The 13,649-nt window shown below is 53.6% G+C and overlaps 1 protein-coding gene across 1 annotated transcript in view; it reads left to right on the forward strand.

The window, feature by feature from the left end:
• The window catches only part of HMCN2 (hemicentin 2), a 182,566-nt gene that overhangs the window by 59,239 nt on the left and 109,678 nt on the right, over positions 1-13,649 (forward strand). Inside the window, 6 exon segments of the mRNA XM_017848185.1 lie at positions 605-700; positions 1,019-1,146; positions 2,040-2,184; positions 6,114-6,226; positions 6,330-6,489; positions 7,831-7,996. Coding sequence (XP_017703674.1) covers positions 605-700; positions 1,019-1,146; positions 2,040-2,184; positions 6,114-6,226; positions 6,330-6,489; positions 7,831-7,996 — 808 coding nt within the window.

Consider the following 13,649-nt stretch of genomic DNA (forward strand, 5'->3'; position numbering starts at 1 on the left):
CCCCAAACCCCAAGGCCGGTGGCCGAGAGCAGGGCCCTGACCCCCAGCACTGACCATAAAGCGGAGGCTGATATGCCGTCACACTTCGGCTGGGTGGCTCTGGCCAAGTCATTCCGCTACGCTGACCCTGGTCATAATCATGACCATGAAACCTACTAGCCCCCTGGCTGATTGACAGCTCACTTTAAGGGGCTGTTGTGTGGATAATCTGTACTAAGTGCTTAGCACAGTTCTTGCCACATGCTGTCACACACGTGTACACTGCTATGGTTACCATAATTACTACTGCACCTACCCCACCACCCACTGTTTACTACACGCCAGGCCCGAGGGCAGGCACTGTGTCAACCCCTCCCAATCACACCACAAGATACAGGCCAATTACCCCCATTCCACAGATGAGCAAACTGAGGTTTCTCACCCTTCCAAGGTCTAGCTGTGTCCCTCACCCCTTCCCTCTCTGCCATCCCAGCCTTCCCTCCTGAACCTCTGTAAGTCCAGGCCATGCCCAGGGGCTGTCTCTGCACCTGGGGAACTGGAGCCCTTGGGGGTTGCAGCTGTGGTGTGCCTTGGCAGTCACACCTGCCTCTCTCGTGCCCCTCAGATGTAGCACCAGAAGACCAGGCGTCGTATGTCTGTGAAGCTCGAAACGTCTTTGGGAAAGTCCAAGCCAAGGCCCAGCTCATCGTCACTGGTCACGGTTCGCTGGTGGATCTGAGGGCCCTGGGAGGTGGGGGGCAGGTGCTCCCTGGGGGCACAGTAAGGCTGTGGGCGCCTCCAGGGAGACTCTCCTGGCCCATCTGTTGGAATAAATGAATCCACAGCCGAATTCTCCAAGAGCAGCACCTGTGCCCCTGCATCCTGGGCAATGTCCTGGGGGTCCTGTGACCCTTTAGGATCCCCAATTCTGATGCCATCTCCCAGTTTCCTGGGGAGGGAGAGGGGAGCAGGAACCTCTGTCCCCCAGACAACCACCCAGGGCACCTATTGTGGCTGACACCGGCTCCTCTCCCGACAGCCCCACCACAGATCGCCAGCAGCGCCCCCACCGTCCGGGTCCTGGAGGGGCAGCCTGTGTCCCTGCCCTGCATCGTCCTGGCTGGGCGGCCCCTCCCGGAAAGGCACTGGCTCAAGGGTGGCCGGCCTGTGAGTGCTGGGCTCCTCTGGGTGCGGTGGGCCATGGCACCTGGGGAAGGAGGGGGCTGTCACAGCCGTGCCTCGGTCTCTGCTTAGCTGTTTCCCCTCCTGGGAGTGGCCTCTTCCTTCTGCCCTCTTTTTAGCCCCATTTCAGAACCTTCTCTGATAACGCCCTGATGGTGTTTACTGCCCTTTAAAGTCTTGCCGGCTGTCAGACGGGTCATAGCTGCTGGACCCCTGGGAACTCTGCAGGGGAATCATGTGCCTCAGGAGTGCTGTGGGCCAGGGAGCAGGGATTTGGTGGAGGCCCAGTCTCAATGCAGTGGTCTCCCCGCTTCTTATGATTCCAGAGCAGGGATGTGACCTGTGCAGTTTACTTTCTGCTCCAAATACCAGTGCGTGCCGAATGCACAGTGGTTGCCTTATCAATCAGTTCACGTCCATTTGATTTTCTGGGTGTTCTTCTGTTTGCATCTTCTATTGACTCTTTCATTACCTCTTCCCTTTCCTCAATTCTTCTGCCTGGTCTCAGACACACTGGGTCCCTGTGCCCTGCAGGCTACAAAGAGGTGCCTTCCCAACTCTGCATTCCCAGGAGAGACTCTCATGGGCCCAGCTTGGGCCAGGCCCACCCTGGTCCAGTGGACAGAGGGAGAGGTGGGGTCAGGGTTTGCAGGGGTCAGGCCCACCCAGCCCTGCAGGGTCTCTGGAGGGCTTGACTGGCCACTCGGCAGGGACTCACAGAGCTCCTCAGCCTTCTCTGAGCCCCCGGACTCTCGGTCCTGGCTGCTCCCTGCTGGCTTGATGGGCAGCATAGTTTCCCAAGGGTTCTCTCTCAGCTGCCTCTGAGTGAGGCCCGAGGCTAAGCTGGTACTAAGCTGGTACTTCCTCGCCCCCACCAGCTCCCACCTGGTAGCCGGTATTCTATCCGAGCGGATGGCAGCCTCCACCTTGACCGAGCGTTGCAGGAGCACGCGGGGAGGTACCGGTGTGTGGCCACCAACACGGCCGGCTCTCAGCATCGGGACGTGGAGCTGGTGGTCCAGGGTGAGTCCTGGGGCCACCAAGGTGGTGGTCATGGGGCAGGGAACATGATGGGGTGGGGGAGTGTGCAGAGGTAACTTGATCTTGAATGCATTTGCTTTAAAAAATCGCGCAAATGATATATATTCTCTGTGGAAAAATTAGGGATTTGACAAGTTAAAAAAATACTCTCATAATACCAGTAGCTAAAAATAACCAGATTTTGCATTTGGGCATGTATCTTTTCATACTCTATACACACACACTATATATATCACACACACCTATATGTAGTATATATACACTATGTATAGATAGAATATATATTATTTATACATGATTCATGCAGATTCTTTGTATGTTCTTATAAATTATATAAAAATTATCATCTATGTATCTATCTTTTTATCTATCATTTATCCATCTAATCTATCTACCTGTTTACATACCTAGTTAAAAACCAAATAGGATCACATGCTGTCATTGTCTTGGCCCCTAAGTATTTCCGTGACAAGATGTTATGGCTGTTCTGTTTTCTGTAAATTAAGATTCAGGCCGGGCGCGGTGGCTCAAACCTGTAATCCCAGCACTTTGGGAGGCCGAGACGGGCAGATCACAAGGTCAGGAGATCGAGACCATCCTGGCTAACACAGTGAAACCCCGTTTCTACTAAAAAATACAAAAAAACTAGCTGGGCAAGGTGGCGGGCGCCTGTAGTCCCAGCTACTCCGGAGGCTGAGGCAGGAGAATAGCGTGAACCCGAGAGGCGGAGCTTGCAGTGAGCTGAGATCCGGCCACTGCACTCCAGCCTGGGCGACAGAGCAAGACTCCGTCTCAAAAAAAAAAAAAAAAAAAAGATTCAGAGGCATCAGTTTAATAAGGGGTTGACCATGCCCCTGATTATCTAATTATCTGATTATCTGTACTCCCCTCAACACCACCACGTCCCCCCACAACCCGGGAATGAACAGCCTCATACCTACACATTGTAGGTGACCTCGTACCTACGTGACCAATTCTTTCCTTAGGATAAACCCATTAATGTGGATTAAGTTTTGCATCACAGAGATGATATGTTTTTGGAATTTTTGGTGTTTTGCCCAGCTGCTCTCCTGCCCACAGCACTGGGTTCTTTTGTTCACCCAACTGGGAACCACTGTGCTTTTTAATGTAAGATGAGACATTTCAAACTAAATGTGGTTATGTTTTGTGATTTACCAAGTATGTTAATTTCATCTTCTTTCTTGTTGGTTGCATAAAGCCCCCAAGGGACTAGTGGGAAGAACGCTCGTTCCCCATTTTATAGGGGAGTGCAAAGTCAGAGGGGCTGGGTTGAGCACTCAGGTGTAATTCTAAGTGTCATCCCCTCATAATTCCAGATCCAAATTGCCATCCAAGGTTGAGTGTGTACCGCATGCCAGGCATCTGCTAGTTTCTATATATGATTCCACTCAGTTTCACCCCCTAACTTCCCACTGTGCCCTCACAGCGGCTTCTGCAGGGTTGACACGAACAGGCTCAGTCTCTCTTGGCTTAGTTCATTTCCATTCAGCAAATATTTCTGGGCCTCTGCTGGCTTTGGCCACCTGGGAGTCCAGAAGGCCGTTTTCTTCCCTAAAGGAGCTCCAAGTGCTAGCGTCAGAGCCCCTGGCTTCCGGATTCCTCTCCTGGCTTCTCCATGCCTAGTTGCCCCTCCCTCGCTCCCCTTAGAGACCCCATTTTCAAGCCTGCCAATCTGAGTGGTGCCCAGGGTGGGTGTGATACCTGTTTTTAAGCTCACTGTGTTCTGCAAACACGGCTCATCTATCCATTCCAGAAGGGACGACCAGGGAATTGGGGTTAAATTAGCTTTCGTGCTGATCAGGGCATATGGGTACCAAAAGATTAAGTGGCTTATCCAGAGCCTCAGAGCAATGAATCAGCACAGCTGATTCCCGAGCACATGCTACCTTCTGTGCGGGGAAGGCAAAAAAGCTGACGATGGCAGGCAGTGGTGGCTCAGGTATTGTGCCAGTTTTACTTTCCGGTTGAAAGCTTTTATTTTTTAATTTTCATTTATTTATTTATTTCTGAGATGGAGTCACTCTGTTGCCCAGGCTGGAGTGCAGTGGCACGATCTCGGCTCACTGTCATCTCCGCCTCCCGGGTTCAAGCGATTCTCGTACCTCAGCCTCCCGAGTAGCTGGGATCGCAGGCATGTGCCACCACACCCGGCTTGTTTTTGTATTTTTAGTAGAGATGAGTTTCACCACGTTGGCCAGGATGGTCTCAAACTCCTGACCTCAGGTGATCTGCCCACCTCGGCCTCCCAAAGTGCTGGGATTATAGGCGTGAGCCACCGTGCCTGGCCTGAAAGCTTTGAAAATTGTCAAATATACATAACATATATCATTTTGACAATGTTTAGGTGTGCGGTGGTGTTAGTACATTCACACTGTTACAGGACTATCACCGCTATCCATCTCCAGGACTTTCTCACCATCCTGAACGGAACCTCTGTCCTCATTAAATGTTAGCTCCCCATTCCCAGCTCCCCTCAGCCCCCTAGGAGCCACCCTTCTACCTTCTATCTCTATGAACTTGCCTATCTAGGGACTTCACATAAGTGGAATCTTACAGTATGTGTCCTCCCGTGTCTGTGATTTCACTTAGCATGTTTTTAAGGTTCATCCATGGTGTAGCATGTGTCAGAATTTTATTCCTTTTAAAAAAATAGCCTGGATTTTTAAGAGGAGTTTAAGTTTACAGAAAAATTGAGCAGAAGGTACAGAGATTTCCCACGTACCTCCCGCTCCCGCCATGCGCAGCCGTCTTCACTGTCAGCATCCCCCAGAGCGGCCCGTTGTTACCACTGAAGACACGCCATAATCACTCCAAATCCCAGAGTTTACACTGGGGTTCCCTCTTGGTGGTGTTTATTTATTTTATTTTTTATTTATTTATTTTTTGAGATGGGTTCCCTCTTGGTGTTTTTTTAAAATTATTTATTTGTTTATTTTGAGATGGAGTCTCACTATATGGCCCAGGCTGGAGTGCAGTGGTGCAATCCCAGCTCACTGCAACCTCCACCTCCCAGGTTCAACTAATCCTTCTGCCTCAGCCTCCCAAGTAGCTGGGACTACAGGCGCCCACCACCACACCCAACTAATTTTTGTATTTTTAGTAGAGATGGGGTTTCACCCTCTTGGCCAGGGTGGTCTCGAACTCCTGACCTCAGGTGATCCACCTATCTTGGCCTCCCAAAGTGCTGGGATTACAGGCGTGAGCCACCGCACCTGGCCCTTGGTGTTGTTTATTTTGTGGGTTTGGACAAATATATAGTGACATGGACCCATCACTGCAGTATCACCTGGAGTAGCTTCACTGCCCTAAAACTCCTCTGGGCTCTGCCTCTTCCTCCCTCCTTCCCGAAACCCTGGCAACCACTGATCTAGTTTTGTCTTTTTTTTTTCTTTTTTTTCTTTTTTTTTTTTTGGAGACAAGAGTCTCACTCTGTCTCCCAGGCTGAAGTACAGTTGTGCAATCTCGGCTCACTGCAACCTCCGCCTTCCAATTCAAGCAGTTCTCCTGCCTCAGCCTCCCAAGTAGCTGGGATTACAAGCATGCATCACCACGCCCAGCTAATTTTTGCATTTTTAGTAGAGACGGAGTTTTATCATGTTGGCCAGGCTGATCTCGAACTCCTGACCTCAAGTGATCTTCCCGCCTCAGCCTCCCAAAGTGCTGGGATTACAGGCGTGAGCTACCGCGTCCGACTGCTTTGCCTTTTACAGAATGTCGTATAGTTGGAATTAATTTCGTTCCTTTTTAAAGATGAATACTCTTCCGTCGTGTGCACACACCACATGTTGTGTCCATGCATCGCTGATGGACATTTGGCTGTTTCTACCTTTTGGCCACTGTGAATGATGCTGCAATGAACCTTGGCTTTGACATTGGTTTATTTATAACAGTGCCACCTAGAATCCATCCCACTGCCACCCACCACATCACCAATGAAGGGGTTCCGGCCTCTCTCCCTTGTGTTGCTTCAGGAGTTCCCACCCCCACCATCACCTGGACCAAGGTGAGCAGTGCCTGTTACCAAGAGGGTAACCGGAGAGGTAGGCCCAGTGTGTCATGGGACAGAGGTATGGGCTTTGCTGATGTCACCTGTGTCTCTGCCCTAGGAAACCAATGCCCTGACCTCCAGAGGTCCCCACTACAATGTGAGTAAGGAGGGCACCCTGCTCATCACCCAGCCATCTGCCCAGGATGCAGGGGCCTATGTCTGCACGGCCACCAACACCGTGGGCTTCTCCAGCCAGGAGATGCGGCTTTCTGTCAACAGTGAGTGATGCCAACCCTGTCCTGGGAGAGGGGACTCAGTGGATGTGGAGACAGAGAGTCCCACCTCAGCCCTGTGGAGCCTGAGGTGGGGAAGCTGTTGCATCAGCAAGTCCTGCAAAGACATGTGGCTCTCCACAGGACCCACGTCCCCAGCAGTCCTCTCACCCGCCTCTCTCTGCCCCAGACCCTCTGGTCTCCTTTCCGTTTCTGGAACGGTCCAACCTGCCTCAGGGCCTGTGCACATGCAATTCCTTCTGTTTGGAGTGCCGTTCCCCCACCTCTGGGCCCAGCTGACTGCTCCCTTCCATCAGATCTCAGCTCTCCCTGATCTGCCAGGCTGGTCAGGTCACCTTGCTGTAAACTGTGCAATATCCCCTTCTTGGCACCCATCACAGCTGTGATTCAATAATTAGTCGCACAGTGAGCTTTTTGGTACCAGTATTGCCAAAGGACCCTAAAGGCTCTGAAGACGGAGCGGGACCTGTCTCCTTCGCTGCCATCCCCAGCATTCCCCGCAGGGCTGGCACTCAGTAAATATGTCCGAGAGGAGTGAGCAAATGTATAAGCCAGGCTTTTTCTCTCATAGACCCTTGCAGTCAACATTTTTATATTGCCAAAAAAAAAAGTCCTAATGGGGGAGCATTTCCTCTCTGAACTACAAATGTACAGGGAACACGGGAGGGCTAGATGGGTTCTGATGTCCCCAACTGGCTAACTTCTTTCATTGTTGCTGCTCAGACAGGTAGTGAGTGCCCTCCTTGTATGAGCTCCAAGGTAGAAGGGCGGGTGCAGGGAGGGAGGAGGAAGGAAGGGTACCACGCAGTCTCTGCCATCGAGGAGTCTTCAGCTTAAGGTGAGAGAGAGAGGTGACATGCACAGATTGCCATCAATCCCTCACCAGGCTTCGAGAGGTCCAGAGGGAGGGTCTGTGCATTCTTTGGTGACTGATATCGTGGGACTAAGTGAATAAGCAAGGGGAGAAGGTAAAGAGAGAGGAGGAGTTAAGAGCCTTTCAGAATGTCCCTGGGGAAGGGACGGCAGGATGAAGAGAAGCCAGAGGAGGCACAGACCCTGGGGCAGGAGGGACCGAGTCAGGGTCCTCAGAGCAAGGTGCTGGTGGGGAGATGGGTGGGGGAGGACTGAGCGAAAACCCTGGGACCTGAGTCCCACCCTCAACCTGCACTGTCCCCCTTCTGACAGCCACACCCGCCTTCTGACCTCCTGAAGGTCGAGGGCGCAGTACCGGCTCTGCCTCCTGGGGGAGCTGCCCCACGGCCCAGGGCACTCATGGCCCCTAGTTCCCTCTGCCCTGCTGACAGCCTCTGCTTACTCTCCCTGCAGCCAAACCCAGGATCCACATGAATGGGTCACATAATGCAGATGTGCCTCTGAAAGTCACAGCGAAGGCTGGCGAAGAGGTGACCCTGGATTGCGAGGCCGAGGGCTCCCCACCCCCACTGGTCACCTGGACGAAGGACTCCCACCCTGTACCGCCCATCACCAACAGGTAACCCCAGTCCCATGGCCTCAGGCGACAGAGCTTAGGGCTGGAGGGAAGCCTGCCTCAGGTGACCAGTGACCCAGCGGGTGTCTTGGACCCTGCAGTCTCTCCCATAGGGTGCTCCTGGGCTTCCGCACACAGGGCTATTGTCCACGGGCCCCCAGAAGCCTGCAAGGGGCCTCTGGAGGGTGCCTGGAAGCCCAGGGTGAGACTCCCCATCTGAAATAACATGCACGGGGCATTGCCTGCAGGATCCTGTTTAATCTGCACAGCCACCTTTGATCTCTGACAGGGTACTCAGCCAGGGAGTGAGCTGCTGGCCATCACCTGGCTAGAAAAGAGCAAAGCCAGGGCTGGGACCACATCCCCGCCATGACACACACCACCCCCACGCTGGCTCTGCAGACCAGGTGTCTGGCGGCTGGGCTGTCTGACTCAGCTACTCCCGGTCTGGGATCCTGGGAGTGGGCGGATAGGGAGGAGGCTGGCTTGGGTGTCCTTCAAAGCCACGCCATACCCCCCAGGAAGGGATGTGGGGGATGCTAGGGCCCTTGCCCCTGGCTGGGGGATTCTGTGGCTCAGTTTGGTGACATCAGCCCTGGCAGGGTCTTTGAGATGTTCCAGACCCAGAAGGTCTCCGAGCAGCCTGCTCTGTAATGTGACCCCCGCCCCCACCATGTGTCAGTGCATCTCAGAACATCTGTTTGGTGAGTCCTGCCAATCCTTGCAGCCGGGCACCCCTAAAGGTGGCGGAGGCCCAGGGAGCTGGCCCTGGGCATCATCGGTGCCGTCCCCCATGCCCTCTTGGCGTCGCTGCAGCTCTATGTTGTGAGGTGGGGGTGTGGCAGGGGCCGCGGGGGCCCACAGCTCCCCTAGAAAGCCTGGTCCTAGCTCTGCGGCTGGGCGGTGGCCCTCAGCTGGAGGATGCATGTTGATTTATGGCTTGTTACTGAAACGGGAACCGCATTCCCATTTGTTCTCCCCTCCTCGCCAGTGGTGCGTTAATAGGTCAGCCGGGAGCTGTAAATTTGCGAAAGCCGCTTTTGCAATCCTAGAGTTGTCTTGTGTTCCCTCTCCCTTGCCCTCTTCACTTTGTGCTGGCGTACATTGTTTTATCTCCAAATTTGGGAGATTCCAAGAGTTTATCTAAATGAGGAGGAAAATGTGCTGGGAGGCGGGGGTGGGGTTAAGTGCTCAGGCCCTGGAGTTCCTCAGACCCTGTACGGAACCGCCTGCTCCCTTCTTAGTCGTGCGACCTCGGGTGGACACTGGCTCCTCTTGGCCTGTTCCTCCATCTGCAAAGTGGACGTTATTTAAATAGCACCCTTGTGGGGTAATGACGGATGTGCCGTGCTTAGGAAGTCAGATGTGCTGAAAACTTGCTCCCTTTCATATGATTTCCCTGCTGTTGCCGTTCACAAACTGAGACATCCTCTCCAGCTTTTACAAATTTATCCTCATCCAACCACACCTGTTATCTCAATTGTCACCTGCTTTTTAAATATAAAAGCTTTATTGAGATGTAATTCACATACTGTATCCTTCGCTTATTTAAAGGACACAATTCAGTCAGTTCAGTGTTTTTAGTATATTCAGACTGTGCAGCCGTTACCACAACCAATTTTAGAACATGTTCATCACCCTCCCCAAAAAACTTCATACTCATTGGCAGCCACCAGCCCCCCATTTCTGCTCCAGCCCCACTGCAGCCCCTGACAGTCACTGACCTGCTTTCGGCCTATTTTGGACATTTCGTATAAACGAATTACATGGGGCCTTTCGTGTCTGGCTTCTATCACCTAACTTAATGTCTTCTTAACCAGATTAGTGCTTGCTTCCTTTTAATGGCTGAATAGCATCCCATCGTGTGGGTGGCTCACCTTTTGTGTGTCTACTCATCAGTTGATGTGCACTGGGGCTGTTTCTACCTTTTGGTGACTGTGAATAGCCTTACTTTTTTTTTTTTTTTTTTTTTTTGAGACGGAGTTTCGCTCTTGTTGCTCAGGCTGGAGTACAATGGTGCGATCTCGGCTCACTGCAACCTCACCTCCCTGGTTCCAGTGATTCTTCTGCCTCAGGCTCCAGTGTAGCTGGAACTACAGGCAACTGCCACCACGCCTGGCTAATTTTTGTATTTTTAGTAGAGATGGGGTTTCACCATGTTGGTCAGGCTGGTCTCGAACTCCTGGCTTCAGATGATCCACCCGCCTCGGCCTCCCAAGGTGCTGGGATTACAGGCATGAGCCACTGCTCCTGGCCATAGCCTCACTTTTGATTGTACTTGCAGCTTTGTTCGCAGGCTCTGGGTCCTCTGGTTCCCTCCCTGCCCCACACTGGCAGTGTCCACACACAGAACCAAGCTCAGCCTCTCACAGACACACCACATCACCTCCGTCCCTCAGGGACTCAACCAGAACACAGAGACTTAAAAAGCCCCTTGGAAAACACACAGCAAGACTTTCTGTCTGTCTGCTTCCCCCCCCTCCTCTCCCCCTCCTCCCCTTCCCTACATCCTCTTCCTCTTCCCCTCCTGTCTCCCTCTTCCCTTTTCCTCCTCCTCCTCCCCTTCCCCTCCCTCCCCTTTTTCTTCCTTATTCTTTCTTCCCCAAGGACATTCCCAGGCTCAGCCTCAAAGCCGGGCTTCTGGAAACGGAGCGCTTATCTGGCTGATGCGTCTGGTGAGTCGTAGGTGCTCATCTTTTGATGAGAGGAGACAGCCGCCCTCCACACCCGCTTCCCCCCTCCCCTGCTCCCTGGCTCCTCTTCCTTGCCGAGCCACCCCAAACACAGGGCTCCACGGCAGCCCCTTCTCTTTCTGTGGTGTAGTCAGGGCTGAGAGTCAAGATGTGCTGAGCCTCTGAGGCCCCCTCCATTCCGCCTTGTCCAGGGGTGGCCCTCTCCTGCCAGCGCCCTGGAGGTGGGTGGGGTGGATGGCACCATGCCCAGTGCACTGAGGAGGAAGCAGAAACACATGGGGTGTGGGGACGTGGAGCCTGACCCTGCAGCTCCTGGGAGGGGGGCTCCGACATGCACAGACATGCCGACACACACAGACGCGCGCACAGGGACACGCGTATCAGGTGGGCCGCTGCTCTCTGAACTCCTAGGTATCTTCGACCCCCCGGGTCAGCAAGTCCTCACAGAGGAAGCATCCTAGGAACCTCAGAAGCCGTGAAGTTCCGAGCCACCCAGCTGCGTCCCCGTCCCTTTGGAGCAGCCCTTGTCCTTGTAAGGACTGTTCTAGAATTAAACCTCGGGCATCTTATATTCTGTCCTCATCGCGGATTCCTTTTCTCTTTTACCCATTTTCTCGATTCATCCTGGCCCATGTCACTTGCTTTTCCTTTTAAAGGGCAAAATAGGCCGTGCGCGGTAGCTCATGCCTATAATCCCAGCACTTTGGGAGGCCAAGGAAGGCGGGTCACGAGGTCGGGAGATCAAGATCATCCTGGCCAACATGGTGAAACCCCATCTCTACTAAAATACAAAAAAAAAACACACAAAAATCAGCCAGGCGTGGTGGTGCGCACCTGTAGTCCCAGCTACTCGGGAGGCTGAGGCAGGGGAATCACTTGAACCTGGGAGGTGGAGGTTGCAGTGATCCAAGATCATGCAACTGCACTCCATCCTTGCAACAGAGCAAGACTCTGTCTCAAAAAAAAAAAAGAAAAAAGAAAAGAAAAAAAAGGGGCAAAATAACATTCCAGGGTGCTCGGCTCCCATCGTCGCTGAGCCATTGCTCTGTGTGGGGCACGGCCATGTTGCCAACTCTCGCGGTCATAAATGGGACTGTTGGAGCAGCTTTGCACAATGTTCCTCTTTATCTCCTGGGTCAGTTCCTTGGGGGACCGTCCCAAAAGCCAACGGTGAAGTCCGAGGGTGGGAATGGTCATTGAGTGCTTCTTTCCCATGGGACTTGTTTTTGAAAAAGACATCCAAGTTGCAAATTCAAAATTGAAGTCAGCAGCGTTGACTGAGCGACATCCTGTGCCCAGGATTGTGTCGCAGCCTCAGAGACAGAAGACATGGGCTTGGGCCGTGTGTGAGGTCAGGTGGCAGAAGACCTGGGGTCCCATCTCAGCTTCACCCCAGCTCGCCCAGTGACCTCAAACAAGACCTTTCCCCCTCCCCTCCCTGGGCCTCAGCCTTTCCATTTGAGAAATGAAAGGGTTGGACAGGCGATGGTGGCCAGAGAGCATCTCAGGGCTCTGGTCCCATGATTCAGCCCAGGGATGCTGGGGCGAGGCAGTGTTTCCAGGCAACAATGTTTGTTTGGGATTCCGATGAGGAGATGGGACGGCTGTGAGCACTCCTGGCTCTGGCTCTGGCTCCCGGAGGCAGCAGGCCAGCATTCCACACAGGGCCAAATCCCTAATCCCAGCACGGTGTGGGGGCAGTAAGAGGATGGTGCGCTTCTGTCTCATTCCTCCAGGTTTTCTTCCTTTGATACCCCACCACCCTCCTCTGCCCCTTCCCAAGCACACTGCAGGACAGGCTGCCCACCCACCCTTCTCCTGGAAGGAGGCCACTGGGCCGGCTCATTAAAGGAGAGAGGTGAGGCCTACAGCTGGGATCTGGTGACTTGTGGCAGTGAAAGCAGCTCACTGCTGTCTGGAAGCCAGTGGCATGCCTGGACTGCCCAGGGTCCTGCATGGGGACTGTACCTTGGTGGAACCTCAAAGCCCTTGTTGGTTTCTGGCTTGGTGGCTCTGGAGTCCGTCTTGTCAGCCTGTGGGCAGTGGCTCTCTTTCTGGAGAACGTTTAAGTTTACTCACCTTCAGAGCTGGACATTTAGATCACCGTGGCAGTTAGGAAGGAGCATGGTCACACAGTGTGAGGGTCAAGTCCTCGCTGTGCCCTGGCCAGCTGAGCAGCCATGGACACCAGGACCACACCTCCGGAGGCTCAGTCTTCTCTGCAAAAGGGGGTGTGGCAGTGGGGTCTACCTGCCTTGTAGGTCTGGCTGCTGGGATTCTAAGTGAGAGTGTGCTTAGTGGCATAGTGACACACAGGAAGCGCTCAATAGTTGACAGCTGTGGATGGCGTCAGCACCATCCTCGTTGGCAGCACTGGCATCACAGGGCTTACGTTTTCCGGGCTCATATGATGACGCTGGCTCCATCTCCTCCGACCTATTTATTGTGCTTGGCCCCTTGGCGGGTCTCAAGCACCTCCTCCTGAATTTCTCCAGCATGACCTTCCCTCGTGTGGCCTCCTCACGGGTCTGTGATGCTGGTCAGACTACAGGAAGAAGATGCGAGATGGGGCAGTGGTTGCCGGGAAGGATGCTCTCCAGGCTGCCTGCCCAGGCTCAGACCCTGTCCTGGACCCAGCAGACACAGGGCTGGCGTCCACTAGTGCATAGTGGGCATCTGTTGAGTGTTGCCTGACTGTGCGCTCTGTGCTGAGAACCAGCCCTGCAGCAGGCTGGGTGACTCTGGCAGGAGTGCCGTTCATTCCACAGTCACTGGCCCTGCTCCTGGATGCTTTATAGACAGAGGCAGCAGGAACAGCAATGTGGGAGACAGCGGGGGTCTGGGGAGGGCAGGAGGGCAGTATTGAGATGGTGGAAGGTCTAGGGGGAGGGAGGGAGAGCAGGGACCAGGGTCAGTGAAGGAGGGGAAGGGAGTGTGTGGCATGGACAGGGAACAGCTATAAT

This window comes from Rhinopithecus bieti, unplaced genomic scaffold (assembly GCF_001698545.2).
Source record: "Rhinopithecus bieti isolate Rb0 unplaced genomic scaffold, ASM169854v2 scaffold_29388, whole genome shotgun sequence".
NCBI lineage: Eukaryota > Metazoa > Chordata > Mammalia > Primates > Cercopithecidae > Rhinopithecus > Rhinopithecus bieti.